Here is an 18,713-nt window from a genome sequence, read left to right as displayed (position 1 = left end):
ACTGTTATTTTTCCCTGTTGTGAGCTGGAACTTTGTATTCATCACACAGAGTGATGTCTTATTTAATCAGCATAATGAAGTGAAGGGGAACGTAAATACCCGAGTTAGAAGTGGTGGGGGGGGGGGGGGGCGGGGGTGCCATGGTAGTGTAGCGGTTAGCATGATGTGATTAAAGCTCGAGGTGTTGGAGCTTGGAGTTCAATTCCAGTGTCCTCTGTAAGAGAGTTTGTACTTTCTTCCTGTGTTCGCGTGGGTTTCCTCTGGATACTCTGGTTTCCTCCCACAGTCCAAAGAATGTCAGAGTTAGGAGGTTTATTGGTCACTGTAATTTGTAATTTGTCCTGGGGTAGGGAGAAATTGGCGGGCTGCTGGGCAGCACAGCGCAGTCCTCGTTTCATGCGGTATCTCTAAATAAATAAATAAAAGTGTAATTGTACACCGGTCAAATAGGGGATACGGTGGTGGTACACTCATCGACAGGTGTGAAGTTTGGTCTGTGATACTGTAAAGAGATCCTCTCTAGCTCTCAAACTGAAATGCTGTTATCTCGGTGAACTCCACAAAATTCTTGCAGGATTGATAAGGTAGGCAAAGGGAGAATATTTTCCATGCAATAGTTAACCCGTGCATTGAAAAATATCTGTGAGGGGATTGTTGACATCTTGGGTCAGAAGATTTTAGCTGGAAGCGTCAACCTTTCTTTTCTTCCCACAGAAGCTTTAGGAGTTGGAAGAGATTCAATATGTCACCCAAGACTCTTGTAATTTTCCGTAGAAACACTGTGGAGAGGATTCTGACTGGTTGCTTCACCACCTGGTGTGGAGGCTGAAGTGCACAGGATGGAAAGAGGCTGCAGAGGCTTGTAGTCAGTTCCACCCCAGGCACAACCGCCCCATCACTGAGAATGTTTTCAAGAGGCAGTGCCTCAAGAAGGCAGCATTCATCATTGAGGACCCTCACCCTCTGGGAGATGCTCTCTTCTTGTTATTCATTGTTGTTTTGTGACAGCAGTACAATGCAAAGACATAAAATTACTATAAATTATAAAAAAGAAAGGGAATAATAAGTAATGTTCATGGGTTCACAAACCATTCAGAAATCTAATGGTATTGTTGATCACTGAGTGTGAGTCTTCAGGCTCTTGTATCTCCTCTTCATTAGTAAAATTAACAAAATAAAATAAAATAATTGTTTAATATAATTTCCAATACACAAGTATAAAGAAGAATTAAATCATTGTTACTCCAGATCTGATGCAGCACAAAAAAACACAACAAGATAAAGAACACAATAATAAAAAACATGATAAATATAAATACTTAAGATAGCTTATGTACATAAGTTGATTGCATGTCCATCAAGTGATGCTAGGCACAGGAGTGTCTGTAATGAGGAGTGTCTGTAATGAGAAGGAGTGTTGTAATGGGAAGGAGTGTCTGTAATGAGGAGTGTTGTAATGTGAAGGAGTGTCTGTAATGAGAAGGAGTGTTGTAATGGGAAGAAGGTATGTCATAGAAGACCCTTAATGATGGATAAGTCTTCTTGAGAGTCCACCTGTCGTAAATGTCCTCGATGGTAAGGTGGGTTGTCCCTATGATGGAGCTGACTGAGTCTACAACCCTCTGCAGCTCCTTGTGATCCTGTGCATTGGATGGCGTCTCCATATCACATGTATTGAGATAGAGTGAAAAGCGTTTGTTTTGTATGCCATCTAGACAGATCATGCCGTACATGATTACATTGAGGTAGTACAAAAGAAAAAAAACAGGTTAGAATACAGTGTTACAGTTGGAGAGAAAACACAGTGCCAGTAGAGAAATAAAGTTGAGGGGCCACAGTGAGGTAAAATGAGAGACTGAGAGTTCATCTCAGAGTGTGAGTCATCCACTCAAGAAGAGTAAAATGGAGGTAGCATTTCAGACTGAAGGCCTTCCATCAGATTTTGATGAAATAATAAGGCAGTCATAAAGGGAAAGAGTAATCATTGTGGAAGTCCTGAAACTGAAGATGCATTCTCTCCCTTTCTCTCTTTCCATCTCATACTAGTCTCATTTCTTTTGCACATGTGTTTGTATGTTAACCTCTCTTTCTCTTGTCCTGTAATGTGCAACATATATTTTATGACAGATGTTTGTTCTCATCCTGTATTGTATTGTGCTGTTGTTGCAAAAAATGCTAATCTTCATGATGTGTAGCCCTATGTCAGCAATAAACTTGAACTCAAACTTGAAGATGAATAAATTGTGCAAGACCTGCCTTGTGCATCCTGTTTGCTAAAGTTTTCTTTAGAATAGTAAACAGTTTACAATTTAGGAAGAAAAACTTTCACCCAGCTTTCAACCCAAACATGATTGTTAATGGGTCATCTGACCTCTTGAACAATACTCAGCATCTTGACACTCCCCTCCCCTTTAAAATTTTCTACGGTAGAAAGGACTAGATACAGTGGACATGGAGTGGATATTTTCTACAGTGACTGAGTCTAGGACCAGAGGGCAAAGCTTCATAATAGACAAATGTCCCTTTAGAACAGAGATGAAGAGAAATTTCTTCAGCCAGAGGGTGGTGAATTGGTGGAACTCATTGCCATGGACAGCTGTGGAGGCCAGGTCATTGGGTATTTGAAAAACAGAGGTTGATAGGTTCTTGATTGCTTACTTACTGCCTGTTAAGCCTGCTGCCATTGTGGGCAGCAATGAAGGTCCTCCATCTCTGTTTGTCCTTGGCCACTCAGATGCAGAAGGATTCTTCATTGCTGTTTCTGCAATCTTTTTGTTTGACCAACCAGGGTTGTTAGCTTTGAACTGAACCCCTAAACCTGGAGGAGTGGTAGACCACTCTTATTCTGGCCTCTACTCTTTGACCTGTTTGGCATGGGTGACCCTACCAGGAGCCAAAGCTCAAGGCTCTGACTCCAGGCAACATGGCTCTCTGGGTCTTTGAGGCACGCAAGCCTCCAAACCATGACAGAGTTGTGATCCTCATGGAGGTTCTTGATTAGTCAGGGCATCAAATGTACAGGGAGACGGTAGGAGAGTGGGGTTGAGAGGGATAATAAATTAGCCAATATGGAATGGTGGAGCAGACTTGATAGACCAAATGGCCTAATTCTGTTTCAATGTCTTCTGATCTTCTTGCATCTGGATGCAATTTTTAATGTGCCACAAAGTACAGAGACTTCCTTTAGTTTATTCCTTGGCTTTAGTTTACTTCTTGGTGGTGGGCCAGGCAGGCAAGTGGGACTCTGAGTTTGAAACCAGATAACCTTGAAGGAATTATAATTTAGCATCAGTATCATTTCTGTAGCAGGTCTGTGAATCATTCATGTGCAGACTGTGACATTTCTACACGCTCCACAAAGCTCAATTCTCCATATGAAAGGCAAGTTCCAGTTGAGCAGTACAATAGCACAGAGAGTAAGATGATTCCTTGGTTTCGGATCACAGATTAGATTTCCTTTCTTTTCCATGTGGAGTTTACCAGATGTTACTATGATTTGTTCAGTTAATTCTACATGTGACTTACTTGCTTTTTAAGCCTGTGTAAAACACAAGTTGTCTTCCTGCTGGAATTTTATCCGGCCTTGCATTTTGGGGACAGTGCATTAGGCATTAAATAGAGTAACTGAAGATCAGTTAAACCCTGCAATTGCTGGAAATCTGATATAGAAAAAAATCAAATGCTGGAAACATTCGGCATGTCAGGCAGAATCTGTGGAAAGGACTAAAGAGTCAACATTCCAGGGCAAGACCCTTCGTCAGCATTTTGCATGCATTACTCTGGATTTCCAGCACCTAAAGAATCATGTGTTTGGAAAAAAACGAAATGCTAGAAACACTTAGCAGGTCAAGCAGCAGCTATGGAGAGAGACTTGGCTCAAAGATCTTCCTTTAGAAATTTAAAAGGGGGCAAACAAAATGGAGAGATGGATGAAGAGGTGATGGGAGAGGGAGGAGGATGGATAGGACAAAGGGAGTAACTATGATTGGAAAAGGCCAGGGTTTTCAAAGAGATTCTGAAGCTTCCGAAGGATTCAGCTGAATGTAGATCAGTTGAAACTCGTTGCCAGGCATGGCGGTAGTGGTAGACAGGATAGGAACATTTAAGAGGCTCTTAGATAGGTACGTAAATATGTAGAGAAGGAAGAGACAGATAGATAAATAAATAAATAGATAGATAAGTAAATAAATAATACTGAGAACATGAGTTGTCCTTGAAAGTGAATCCATAGGTTGTGGAATGTTAAAAGTTGTGGTGAGTGAAGTTATCCACACTGGTTCTGGAGCTCTGATGGTTGAAGGGTAATACCTGTCCTTGAACCTGGTGATGTGAGACCTAGGGCCTCTGTACCTCTTGCCCGATGATAGTAGTGAGCAGAGAGCATGGCTTAGATGATGCTTTCTTGTGACAGCATTCTTTGTAGCTGTGCTCAATGGTGGAGAGGACTTTTGCCTGTGGACTGTATCCACCAACTTTCTGTGGACCTTTTCATATGGTGCTGCTCTTCAAACATGGATGAGGTAACTTTGGAGCAGTGCCTGAGGCTAAAGACAGTCAGAGTGGGTGTGCTGTTGAGAATTGAAGTCACAATCTCCTTTCCATACATGGTGGTGGACAACTTTCTGATCTGAGAGCATAAATGTGTCAAATCTCACATTACAAACACAAGAGCTTCTGCAGATGCTGAAAATCTTAAGCACCACACACACGAAAATTGTTGGAGAAACTCGGCAGGTCAAGCAGCATCTGTGGAGGGGATCATTCATCAGGACTGCAAATGAAAGAAGCAGAATCCAGTCAATTTGTACTCCCCCACTTCCCCACATCTTGTTATTCTGGCTTCTGTGCCCCTTCCTTTCCACTCCCGAGATGAAGGGTCATGGCCTGAAATGTCAACTGTTGATTCCCCTCCATAGATAGATAGATAGATAGATAGATACTTTATTCATCCCCATGGGGAAATTCAACTTTTTTTCCAATGTCCCATACACTTGTTGTAGCAAAACTAATTACATACAATACTTAACTCAGTAAAAAATATGATATGCATCTAAATCACTATCTCAAAAAGCATTAATAATAGCTTTTAAAAAGTTCTTAAGTCCTGGCGGTAGAATTGTAAAGCCTAATGGCATTGGGGAGTATTGACCTCTTCATCCTGTCTGAGGAGCATTGTATCGATAGTAACCTGTCGCTGAAACTGCTTCTCTGTCTCTGGATGGTGCTATGTAGAGGATGTTCAGAGTTATCCATAATTGACCGTAGCCTACTCAGTGCCCTTCGCTCAGCTACCAATGTTAAACTCTCCAGTACTTTGCCCACGACAGAGCCCGCCTTCCTTACCAGCTTATTAAGACGTGAGGCGTCCCTCTTCTTAATGCTTCCTCCCCAACACGCCACCACAAAGAAGAGGGCGCTCTCCACAACTGACCTATAGAACATCTTCAGCATCTCACTACAGACATTGAATGACGCCAACCTTCTTAGGAAGTACAGTCGACTCTGTGCCTTCCTGCACAAGGCATCTGTGTTGGCAGTCCAGTCTAGCTTCTCGTCTAACTGTACTCCCAGATACTTGTAGGTCTTAACCTGCTCCACACATTCTCCATTAATGATCACTGGCTCCATATGAGGCCTAGATCTCCTAAAGTCCACCACCATCTCCTTGGTCTTGGTGATATTGAGACGCAGGTAGTTTGAGTTGCACCATATCACAAAGTCCTGTATCAGTTTCCTATACTCCTCCTCCTGTCCATTCCTGACACACCCCACTATGGCCGTGTCATCAGCGAACTTCTGCACATGGCAGGACTCCGAGTTATATTGGAAGTCTGATGTGTACAGGGTGAACAGGACCGGAGAGAGTACGGTTCCCTGCGGCGCTCCTGTGCTGCTGACCACCGTGTCAGACCTACAGTCTCCCAACCGCACATACTGAGGTCTATCTGTCAAGTAGTCCACTATCCAATCCACCATGTGAGAGTCTACTCCCATCTCCGTTAGTTTGTGCCTTAAGATCTTGGGCTGGATGGTGTTAAAGGCACTAGAGAAGTCAAGGAATGTAATCCTCACAGCACAACTGACCCCCTCTAGGTGAGAGAGTGATTTGTGCAGCAAATACGTGATAGCATCCTCCACTCCCACCTTCTCCTTATACGCAAACCATAGGTGCTGCCTGACCTGCTGCGTTCCTCCAGCACATTGTGTGAGTCACTCAAGATTTCCTGCAGAATCTCTTGTGCCTCTGAATTGCCCATCTCCCTCAGCACTTGACGGGCTTACTTAGAATCAACAGCATTGTGGCGGGCTGGAGTCACACATCCACTAGACTGGATAAGGCCAGCATATCTTGTCTAAAGGCATCAAAGGCTACAGGGAGAAGGCAGGAGAATGGGGTTGAGAGGGAAACTAAATCAGTCATGACAGAATGACAGAACAGACTGGATGGGCTGAATGGCCCTATTCTCTGATGTCTTATGGCATTATCTTCCTTCCCTGGAAGTCCAGATGTGTCTTTAAGGATAATCCAGCACTTTTCATGGTTACTAAACCAGCTGTGGTTCAAATTCCATATTACTAATTAAACTTAAATTCCACACCTGCTGTGGTGTGGTTTGAACTCCGGTTTCTGGGCTCGTAGTGCTCTCTGTAAATCTGCTCATCACTTTTATTGTGATCATTTTACTCTTTTAAAAACTGCACGCTCTCTGTAACTGGAACAAGATATCCTGCATTCTGCTATTGTTTCTCCTCTGTACTACCTCAATACACTGATATGATTACATTTTCTGTATGGATAACTTGTAAAACAATGTCTCAAAGATTTACAAATTAGCTTTATTATCACATGTGCATTGAAACATGGGGTGAAATGTGCCATTTGCATCAACGACCAACCCAGTCCAAAGATGAGCTGGAGCAGCCCACAAGCGTCGCAATTCTTCCAGTGCTGACAAAGCACTGTACCTTCATACTTGTGACAATAATAAAAGAATTCTAACAACGGATGTGTTGGTATTAGAGAGAGTCCAGAGGAAGTTTACAAGAATAATCCTGGGAATTAAAAGGTTAACTACGAGGAGTGTTTCAGGGCTCTAGGACTTTGCTTGCTAGAGTTTAGAAGAATAATGGTGGGAATCTCATTGAAACCTAAAGAATATTGAAAGGCTTAGATAGCGTTGAAGTAAAGAGTTTTTTTCCAATTGTAGGAGAGTCTAGGATAAGAGGGCACAGCCTCCGACTACAAGGATGTCCTTTTAGGACAAAGATGAGGAGGAATAGTCTTAGTCAGAGAGTGGTGAATCTGTGGAATTCATTGCCACAGATGGCTGTGGAGGCCAAGTCATTGGGTCTATTTAAAGTAGAGTTGATAGGTTCTTGATTTGAAGGAGCATGAAAGGGTACAGGATGAAGGCAAGAGAATGTGTTTGAGAAGAAAAATAAATCAGACATGATTAAATGATGGAGCAGAACCAATGGGCCAAATGGCCTAATTCTGCTCCAATACCTTACATCTTATGAATTCACTAATTGTGGTTACTAACCCAGTAGCTCCACCACTGTAAAAATGCTGGAGGGTTTCAGAAAATCAGGCAGCATCTATCAATAAAGAGGGGAGTACGCAGTCGATGATTTGGGCTAAGATGATGACTATTTATTCCCCTCCATAGACGCTGCCTGACTTGCTGAATTCCTCCAGCATCTTTCTGTATTGTCAAGATTCCCGGAATCTGCAGACCCTGTTGTGTTTAAGTGCTACTACTGTGCCACCATGGCCACTGTTTTTGAGACTTCATTGTCATTTAATAAATCACACTGTTTTGATGAACACAACAGATTCTACAAATGCTGGAAATCCCCAGCAGTGTTTCCGGTCGAGACCCTGCACCAAGGCTGGAAAGGAAGGGGGCAGCATCCAATTTGTACACACCCATTCCCCACCTTCTTATTCTGGCTTCTGTGCCCCTTCCATCAGTCCTGACGGAGAGTCACGGTCGGAAAAGCCGACTGTTTATCCCCCTCCATAGATCTGCTGAGCTTCTCCAGCATGTTGTGTGAGCCACTCAAGATTAACTACAGAATCTCTGTGCCTCTAATTGCCCATCTCGCTCAGCACTTGACGGGCTTACTTAGAATCAACAGCATTGTGGCGGGCTGGAGTCACACATCCACTAGACTGGATAAGGCCAGCATATCTCGTTTAAAGGCATCAAAGGCTACGGGGAGAAGGCAGGAGAATGGGGTTGAGAGGGATAACAAATCAGCTGTGGTTGAATGGCAGCGCAGGTTTGATCAGCTGAATGGACTAATTCTGCTCCTATATCTTATGGACCGGTTACCATGACTGGAAGGGAAGGGGGCAGAGGCCAGAATAAGGTTTGAAGGTGGAGAGGAGTACAAGCTATCAGGTGATAGATGAAATCAGGTGGGGGAGAATGAAGTAAGAAGCTGGGAGAGGATAGGTGGAAAGGTAAAGGGCTGAAGAAGAAGGAATCTGATAGGAGAGCAAAGTGGGCCATGGGGGAAAGGGAAGGAGGAGGGGAAAGTGATGAGTAGGTGAGGAGAAGAGAAGGTGTGAGGGGGAGCCAAAATAGGAATGGTAAAAGAGAGAAGGGGGAGTGGGGGAGAATGACCAGGAGTTAGAGAAATCGATGTACTTGCTGTCAGGTTAGAGTCTGCCCAGACGTAATATGAGGTGCTGGTTCCATTTTAATGGCTTTGGAACATCTAAGAGTACAAGTTTATCTTTTTTTAATGATTCAGATTTAAGGCTTTGCTAACGCGGCTGCCTCTAGGCAGGAACTGTGTGTGCTGCCTCCCTCTCTCCTCTGTTCTGGGGAAGATCTCTTGCCTGCTCTGCAGGGGACACGCACGGTGTAGGCAGCCAGCTCACTGGCCGAGCTGTCATGAATGAAAGAATAGCTAGACGCTCAGACAAACAATTTCAGCCCAGAGGCTTTATCCTGACTGGGAGCATTTAAACATCTGCTTGGGTTCTTGGCTAATGGTCAGAGAGACTTTTATTTTTCTCAGTGTCTGTTCTGCTTTCGGAGAGCTGTGGCGTGGTCTGTGGCCAGGGACAGAGCTGCCTGTTCCTGGTGTTGTTTTGACAGTCGCAACTTCAGACTTGCTGGTACGCTGTCCTCCCTCCCTCCCCCTTCCCTCCCCCTCGCGGCTTCGCTCCAGTACAAATTCATTTAGCAAGAAGGCCAGCCGGTGCACTCTTTGAATTCTCTCGAGCAGTGACGGTGGGCTCCTCTGGCAAGGAGGGTCCCTGTGGAGCTGGGGGAGATTTCCGTCCTGCTGGTGCACAGCCGTGTGCACTCTCGTGAGGGACAGAGAGGAGCAACTTCGTTCGGCAGGACCAGAGCCCGCAGCGAGTGGCGTGCGAGGCTGTTTCCACCTGCTTTGCCAGGAACAAGTAGACGCCGCGACGTGGACTGGGCATGCCCGGGCTCCCGGTCTCCTCCAGGTTGAGGCCACCGGCTGAGAGGCCCAGGCCCGTCCACACCGCACTGCGAATCCCGCACGACGCCCACGCTGCGGGTCGGCGGGAACCTGAGACCTTGGACAAGCCCGGGGGCACCGGCCAGGTGGGTCACCAACTGGCCTGGAAGTTGACTCGTGACGGCGGAGCCGAGCGGGGTTTCCCGGCGAAGACGAGGGAGAAGGCAGATAGCAAGGTCAGTGTTGTAGCTTCCAAAACTTCAGCTCAACTTAACAGCAGCTGCTTCAGCAGGCAAGCCAGCACCTTGCGCTGAACTTCCTGTTCATTGTATCTTTATTTTTAGAGCAACAGCAAACAGACACTCTGGCATAGTTCAGATGTTTGTGCAGCCTGTTTTCCGTTTTTTAAAAAAATATTTAAGGAATTACTCGTTGACCTAAGCCACAGGTCTCGGTGATACTTTTCGACCGCAGCCGGAGAGGATGTTCGACAGAAGATCTTGAGAGGCAGGAGCAACTTTGGCCCCTCGTTTCCCCGCTCCACAATCCAAAGAGGTCATGGCTACTCATTTACTTTTCACCTCAGTCCCAGTACATTAAATCCGTTAGAGCTTAAAATGTCAGCATTTCGCAATGTGAGCAGAGCCTCTGGCAAAGGAGCAGGAGGTGGGACTAATCCCAGAGCAAATTCAAAGAGCTGTTTTTGGCCAATGGGCTGTGCTGGATGAAGTGCTGAAGTGTTTAGTAACCATTAGTGAACCGTTTCGTTCATTGTTTCTTGCCGGGAAAGTTTGGGTATGGAATCATGTGGAATAATTGCAGCATGACAGGGTGGTTAAGAAGGCATATGGCAAAGGTTCAAGGGTTAAAAGTATGTATGTAGAATACAACTCTGAGATTTGTCTTCTCTGGATAGAATGCTTGCCTTTATTATTCTAGGCACTGAGTTCTAAAGTCTGGAAGTTATATTGCAGCTGTATAAAACTCCAGTTCGGCCGTATCTGAAGTATTGCATACAGTTTTGGTCACTCCATTTTAGGAAGGGTGTCGAGGCTTTGGGGAGAGTGCAGAGGAGGTTTACCAGGATGCTGCCTGGCTTAGAGAGCATGTGCTCTAACGAGAGGTTCGACAAACTTGGGTTGTTTTCTCTAGAGCAGTAGAGTCTAAGGAGAGATCTGATAAAGGATAAGAAGGTAATGAGAGGCATAGACAGATAGTATTATGTTCCCTGTGGTTGAAATGACTAATACTAGAGGGCATGTATTTAAGGTAGGAGGGGATGTGAGGGTCAGGTTTTCTTACACAGAGTGGTGGGTGCCCGGAATGTACTGCCAGAGGTGGTGGTTAAGGACTTTTAAGAGACATTTAGAAGGGCACATGAGTGTGAGGAAAACAGAAGGATATAGACATTGTGTAGGTAGATGAGATTAGTTTAGATGGCCATTTAATGACTAATTCAATTTGTTCAGCACAAAGTTGTGGGCCGAAGGGCCTGTTCCTGGCTGTACTGTTCTTTCTTCTACCTGTACGTTCTAATTGCGTTTAAGTTACCTGCACTGTACAAAGGGCCATTCAGCCCATTGAATCGGTGCCAGCTCTCATTTATTCCCTCATTTTACCTGTTCTCCTCACATTAACAGACACAGGAGATTCTTCAAATAGTGAGCAACACACACAGGATGCTGGAGGAATCCAGCAGGTCAGGCAGCATCCATAGAGGGAAATAAACAGTATGTTTTAGACCACGATGGCCTCCACAGCTGTCTGTGGCAATGAATTCCACAGATTCATCACTCACTGACTAAAGATGTTCCTCATCTCTTTTCTGACAGGGGTCTCCTATTCTGAAGCTGTGCCCTCTGGTCCTAAATTTCCCCAGTATTGGAAACATCCTCTCTACTTCTACTCTGTCTAGGCCTTTCAATACTTGATAGACTTCAGTGAGATTCTTCCTTTTCTTCTAAACTTGACTGTGCTGAATCTGTGGAATTCATTGCCACAGACAACTGTGGAGGCCAAGTAATTGGGAGGTTGATGTTCTTCATTAATCAGGCCATCAAGGGTTACGGGGAGAAGGCAGGAGAATGAGGTTGAGAGGGACAATAAATCAGCCAAGACAGAATAGTGGAACAGTCTGGATGGGCCGAATGGCCCGAATCTGCTCCAATGTCTTATGGATTCATGGTTTGAAGACTTAAGTCACTAAAACAGCCAAGCAAATTCAGGTTCAGATTCAGGTTTATTCATTACAAGTACACTCAGTGTCCACTTTAATAGGTGCATCTTGTACTTAATAAAGCGGCCATTGAGTGTACGTTCCTGTCTAATGCTGCTTTAGCCCATCCACTTCAACGTTCAATGTGTTATGTGTTCAGAGATGCTCTCCTGCAGGCCACTGTGGTAACGCGTGGTTATTTCAGTTGATGTTGCCTTCCCGTCAACTTGAACCAGTCTGACCATTCTCCTCTGACTTCTGTCATTAACGAGGCATGTTCACCCACAGAACTGCTGCTTGCTGGATGTTTTTGCTTTTCGCATCATCCTCTGTAAATTCTAGAGACTGTTGTGCATGAAAATGTCAGGAGATCAGCAGTTTCGGACATACTCAAACCACCCCGTCTGACGCCAACAATCATTCCATGGTGAAGTCACTCAGATCACATTTCTTCCCCAATCTGATGTTTGGTCTGAACAACAAGTGAACCTCTTGACCGTGTCTGCATGCTTTTATGCATTGAGTTGCTGCCACATGATTGGCTGATTAGGTATTTGCATTAACGAGCTGGTGCGCCTAGTAGTGTAGCCACTGCGTGCACATCAAAACAAACAGTGAAGTGTGTCAGTTGTGTTAACAACCAATACACTCAAGGGTGTGCTGGGGCAGCCCGCAAGTGTTGCCACATAATGCCATATAACCATAAATCAAAATGTTTGGAGACAAGGTGCAAGTAACTTAAATTTCTTGCATGTATACTTACTTAGTTGCTGCCTGCCACAACACTGGTCGTTAGGGTGTGTTGGCAGTGATCAGGTCTTCCTTCATCAAGGGAGTAGCTTCATTTCAGTCAGCCATGTAAGTCCCAGGTAGAGACTCAGGAATACCATCAGGTGTAGAAGGATTCTTCATTGCTGTTTCCTTAATGGCTTTGATTGAATAGTCAAGGTTGTTAGCCCTGAACTGAACCCCCGAACCTGGAGGACCAGTGGACCACTCTTAGTTTGGCTTCTACCCTTTGACCTGTTTGGCATGGGGTGACCCTACCAAGAGCCAAAGCATGAAGCCTTGACTCCAGCCAACATAGTTCTCTGGGTCACTGAGGCATGCTAGCCTCCAAATCACGGCAAGGTTGTGGTCCTCTTGGAGAGCTTCCCTATATGGTGGCATCATAAAGATTGTACACTGTACAGACCCTGTAGTAAGTTACAAATCTTCTGAATGGAGTTTGTTTCTGGAAGAGGTGGACTTGGAATGATATTAAATTTGAAAAGAACGTAGGCTGAATTAGACCTGGCAAACTGTGAAATAAAATTTGCCTTTATTGTTTAGAAAATTCTTAAGTGGAAGGTGCAAAACTGCTATGAGAATTGAAAAGTTTCTCTCCCACTCCCAAAATGGATGTGGTAGCGTTGTGGTTAATCTATAATAGGGCAGCCAGAGTTCTGGATCAGCTCCAGTAACATGGGATCAAATCCCAGCATGTCAGTTGGGGAATTTAAATTAATGTTTGTTTTTAAAGCAAGGGCTAGCCTACTCTCAATGGAGATAACTGAAACTACCGAATTGTCATTAAAACCCATTTGGGAAGGGAGTCTGCCATCCTTACCCACTGCATTGTATAGGTGACTTCAAGACATAGTGGGCTAAAGGGTCTGTTTCTGTACTTTTTCTTGAGATTCTTGAGAATCTTGAGATTCATTTTCTCGTAGACATTTGCAGAAAAATAAGGAAATACAGTAGAAGTTTTTCCTTACAGCCAACATGCAAAAGAAGACTAACTGTACAAATAAAATAACACTGGGAACATAAGCTGTAAAGGTCCCTTGAAAGTGAGTTTGTAGGTCGTAGAATCAGTTCAGGGTTGAAGTGAGAGACGTCATCCACGTCAGTTCAGGAGTCTAATGGTTGAGGGGTAATAACTGTTCCTAAACTTGCTGGTGTGGCGCCTGGGACTTCTGTACCCCTTATCTGATGGTAGTAGCGAGAAGAGGCATGGCCTGGATGGTGAGAAGTATTGATGATGGATGTTGCCTTCTTGTGTCTCTAGGACTACAAATATTTCTCTGACTGTGACTATCTACTCAGCAATGTCTGACAGGGTGCGAGAACCTGAGTTATTGGGAAATCTTTACAAGGATTTAGTTAACAGTTGAAAAGAGACAGTGGAGAAAGAGCAGGTCAGTGGGACTAATTGCAGACTGAAATCTAAAGATGATGGGCAATACACAGCAGGTCAGGCAGCATCTGGGAAGGAAGTAAATGATGTAGTATATGAGGGGTGAGAGGTGTACATCTCCTCCTGACCTTGTAGGTTTCCTCTGGGTGCTCCAGCTTCCTCCCACATTCCAAAGACGAATGGATTAGAAGATTAGTTGGCCACATGGATGTAATTGGGTGGTGAGGACTTGTTGAACCTGAAGCGCCTGTTGCCATGCCGAATCTCTGAACTACAATAAAATAAATAATGATTGAGTTGACATTCGAAAGTCATCTAGATAAGTACATGGTTGGAAGAGGCTTAGAGGCCAAATGCAGGCTGATGGGAATAGCTTATTAGGCAAGCATGAATCAGATGGCCAGAAGGGCCTGTTACCATGACTCCATGACTCTTTATAAGGTTTGAGTCCTTTGTCAGAACTAATTTATTTAGCGATACAATGTGAAACAGGCCCTTCCGGCCGAACAACCCTCACTGCCCAGCAACACACCTATTCAATACTAGCCTGATCATAGAACAATTTACAACCCTCTAAATGGTACGTCCTTGGACTGTGGGAGGAAACCCACACGGTCACGGGGAGAAGGTACAAACTCCTTACAGACAGCTCTGGAACTGAACTTCAAATTCCGGAGAATCCCAAGCTGTTGCAGCATTGGGATCACCACTATGCCACTGGATAGAGGCACAGTCATATCGCAGGTCAATATCATGAATAGTCAGTGCATCACGGTGTCCACTTGTAGCCTCCATACGGTCACAGAGCTCTACCACACAGAAACAGGCCCTTTGGTCCATCTAGTCCATGCCAAAATGTTATTCTGCCTTTTCCCATCTACCCACAGTGCACATTGCCCTCTAAACCCCTCCCATCCATGTACTTATCCAAATTTCTCTGAACTATTGCAATCTAACCGAATCCACCACTTACGCTGGCTGCTCATTCCACACTCTCACGACCTTCTGAGTGAAGAAGAACCCCCTTATGTTCCCTATAATCATTTTATCTTTCACCCTTAACCTACGATCTCCATGGTCTCACCCAACCACAGTGGAAAAAGCCTGCTTGCATTTACCCTGTACCCTTCATTCTTATACCCTCCAGGGAATTTACTTTACTTTATTGTCACCAAACAATTGATACGAGAGCGTACAATCATCACAGCGATATTTGATTCCGCGCTTCGTGCTCCCTGAAGCACAAATCGAATTAAATATAATAAAAATTTAAATTATAAATCATAATTTAAAAATAGAAAAGGGAAAGTAAGGTAGTGCAAGTCAGGTCCGGATATTTGGAAGGTACGACCCAGATTCAGGCCAATTGAAGGAAACTCTTCTTCCTCTCATGGATTGTGAGTTACCCACCTTCACAGTGATCCCCGCCAAATACCTCTCTTTGGAGAACTGTGTACAGTGTTTGTTATTAACATAAACAGAGTGCAGAAAAGATTTCCTGTGTGTCATCACTACCCTCTGTAGCATCTTGCACTCATGTGCATTGGAATGCCGTACCAGCCCACGATGCAACCACTCAGGTTACTATAACTGTGCTGCTCTACAGCTCTGTTAGATTATTTAGTGACATGCCAAATCTTCAGTGGATGTGTGAAATTCAGCCATGATGAAATGGCAGAGGTGACTTGATGGGCTGAATGGCCTGATAATACTCCAATGCCTTAAGGTTTTAGGATTAATCCCATAATCATTTCACCTGATTAAGTGTTATCACTCCCAGTTCTTTTGAACCCATCAAATATGTTTTCTGCTACTTTGGTGTGTAACACACACACCTGCGCACACGCACAATACACACACACACACACACACACACACACACACACACACACACACACACACACACACACACACACACACACACACACACACACACACACACACACACTCTCTCTCTCGCTCTCTCTTACATTTTACAATGTGATTTATATTAGGATTATTGAAATAGCCTGGGGCGCAGTGAATTTGTTTGGAAAGTTGCTTTGGTGAGTGAACCTGTGTCCTGACGGGCAGTGTGCTGTTGGTTTATTACTGAGGAATACCAACTGTCAGCAGCACGCTAATCTGTTTTGTATTAAGAATTGTCTAACAGATGTTCTGTCTGAACAAGAGGCTCATATCCCAACACTGGTGTGTCATCTTTACCTTCCTCAGCCTGCGGGAGCTTTGTTTCTGTTTCAATGAACGGGAAAATGAATCAAAAGTACAGTGAGGCACTATTCAACTATTTAACCCTTATTAGCAAAGGGTGGTGACCAATAATAGTCTTCACTTGAAGGAAATTCTGCATCCTTAATAGATTGAACATGGAACACAGAACAGCACAACACAGTCCAGGCTCTTCAGCCCACAGTGTTTAACCCTTCACTCCTGCAAAGCCCTTCCAATGACTTGTCCTAATGAAGGATCTTGGCCCAGAACTTCGACTGTTTATTCCTCCATGTAGATGCTACCTGATTTGCTGAGTTCCTTTGGCATTTTGTGTGTTTTGCTCTGGATTTCCAGCATCTGCAGAATCGCTTGTGTTTATAGATCAACAGGTTTACGGATAGATTGATAAATTGGCTTATTATTGTTAAATGTACCAAGGTACAATGTTTTGCATGCCATCTATGCAGATTCTATATTCAGTTAGAATAAGAGAGAAGAATAACAGAATGCAGGATAAACTATTACAGGGACAGAGAACGTGCCCTGCAGGTAGACAGTAAGGTACAAGGCTGTGTCAAGATAGATTGTGAATTTTATCACAATAGCAAACAGTTCAATAATCCTATAACAGTAATATTATAACAGTATTAGAAGATGTCCTTGAGCCTGTTGGTGGGTGCTTTCATGCTTTTGTGTCTTCTGCCTTTTGGGAGAGAGACAATGTCCAGGGTGTGGGCTTTACTGAGGTAGCGAGGAGTGTGGAAAGAGGCAGTCTGGTTTCAGTGATCTTGGGCAGAGCAATTGCTGTACCAGGCCATGATCCATGCAGATACAATGTTTTCTGTGGTGCATCGGTAAACGTTTGAGAGGGGCAGAAGTGACATACCAAGTTTCTTTATTCCTGAGGAATCAGGGTCACTGATGAGTTTTCTTGTCTATGTGATTGGACTAGGACAGGCTATTGTAGGCTCTACGCTGACTTGGAAGATCTTCCTTGTTCTTTAGGTAGTACAAAAATGCAGAGGCAGTCAGTAATGGGTCTCTTGTTGACAGATGTACTGAGGTACAGTGAAAAACTTTCGTTCGCATACCATCCAGACAGATCATCCAAACTAAGTACAGTATATTGAGGCAGGATTAAGTACCGTTTATTGAGGTGGGATTAAGTACGGTATATTGAGTGGGGATTAAGTACGGTATATTGAGGGGGGATTAAGTACGGTATATTGAGTGGGGATTAAGTACAGTATATTGAGGCAGGAGTAAGTACAGTTTATTGAGGTGGGATTAAGTACAGTATATTGAGGGGGGATTAAGTACAGTACATTGAGGTGGGATTAAGTACGGTATATTGAGGGGGGATTAAGTACGGTATATTGAGTGGGGATTAAGTACAGTATATTGAGGCAGGAGTAAGTACAGTTTATTGAGGTGGGATTAAGTACGGTATATTGAGTGGGGATTAAGTACGGTATATTGAGGGGGGATTAAGTACAGTATATTGAGGGGGGATTAAGTACGGTATATTGAGGTGGGATTAAGTACGGTATATTGAGGGGGGATTAAGTACGGTATATTGAGGCGGGATTAAGTACGGTATATTGAGGCAGGAGTAAGTACAGTACATTGAGGTGGGATTAAGTACGGTATATTGAGGGGGGATTAAGTACGGTATATTGAGTGGGGATTAAGTACTATATTGAGGCAGGAGTAAGTACAGTTTATTGAGGTGGGATTAAGTACGGTATATTGAGTGGGGATTAAGTACGGTATATTGAGGGGGGATTAAGTACAGTATATTGAGGGGGGATTAAGTACAGTATATTGAGGGGGGATTAAGTACGGTATATTGAGGTGGGATTAAGTACGGTATATTGAGGGGGGATTAAGTACGGTATATTGAGGCGGGATTAAGTACGGTATATTGAGGCAGGAGTAAGTACAGTACATTGAGGTGGGATTAAGTACGGTATATTGAGGGGGGATTAAGTACAGTACATTGAGGTGGGATTAAGTACAGTATATTGAGGTGGGATTAAGTACGGTTTATTGAGGTGGGATTAAGTACGGTATATTGAGGGGGGATTAAGTACGGTATATTGAGGTGGGATTAAGTTCGGTATATTGAGGCGGGATTAAGTACGGTATATTGAGGCAGGAGTAAGTACAGTACATTGAGGTAGGACCAAAAGGAAAACAGAATGCCGAATATGGTGTTACAGTTACGGAGAAAGTGCAGTGCAGGCTATTAAATCAAAACTCCCACAGCCAGTTAAAGTGATCAAGCATTCTAGCTAGCATTCTCCCTCCATCTATTACCCCTATCACTGCATTGTAAACACTTCAATCACTTTCTAAAATGCTGTTTACATTGTAAATGCATGCTGGTATCTATTATAATTGTTGAAAGTTGTTGTTTAGTTACATGTCGTGCCCTGACCAGCACACATTCCTAATGCATGTAAGTGTTTGTAGAGGTGAAAGGTTCTGGATTAGTAAGGGCATCAAAGATTATGGGGAGAATGCATGAGATTGGGATTAAAAGGGATAATAAATCAGCCATGATCAAATGGCAGTGCAGATCAGATGGGCCGAATGGCCTAATTCTTCTCCTTTTTCTAATGGTCTTTTGGTGTATGGCTAATAAAATTGACCCTTGAT

The 18,713-nt window shown here is 43.9% G+C and overlaps 1 protein-coding gene across 1 annotated transcript in view; it reads left to right on the top strand.

Annotated features, from left to right (window-relative positions):
- Window positions 1–9,183: 9,183 nt before the first annotated feature.
- nav3 (neuron navigator 3) overlaps window positions 9,184–18,713 on the top strand; it is a 433,465-nt gene continuing 423,935 nt past the window's right edge. The window contains 1 exon segment of the mRNA XM_073058755.1: window positions 9,184–9,683. Coding sequence (XP_072914856.1) covers window positions 9,447–9,683 — 237 coding nt within the window. The 5' untranslated portion in view covers window positions 9,184–9,446.

Source organism: Hemitrygon akajei, chromosome 10, assembly GCF_048418815.1.
Source record: "Hemitrygon akajei chromosome 10, sHemAka1.3, whole genome shotgun sequence".
Taxonomy (NCBI): domain Eukaryota; kingdom Metazoa; phylum Chordata; class Chondrichthyes; order Myliobatiformes; family Dasyatidae; genus Hemitrygon; species Hemitrygon akajei.
This window is presented reverse-complemented; position numbering and strand designations above follow the sequence as displayed.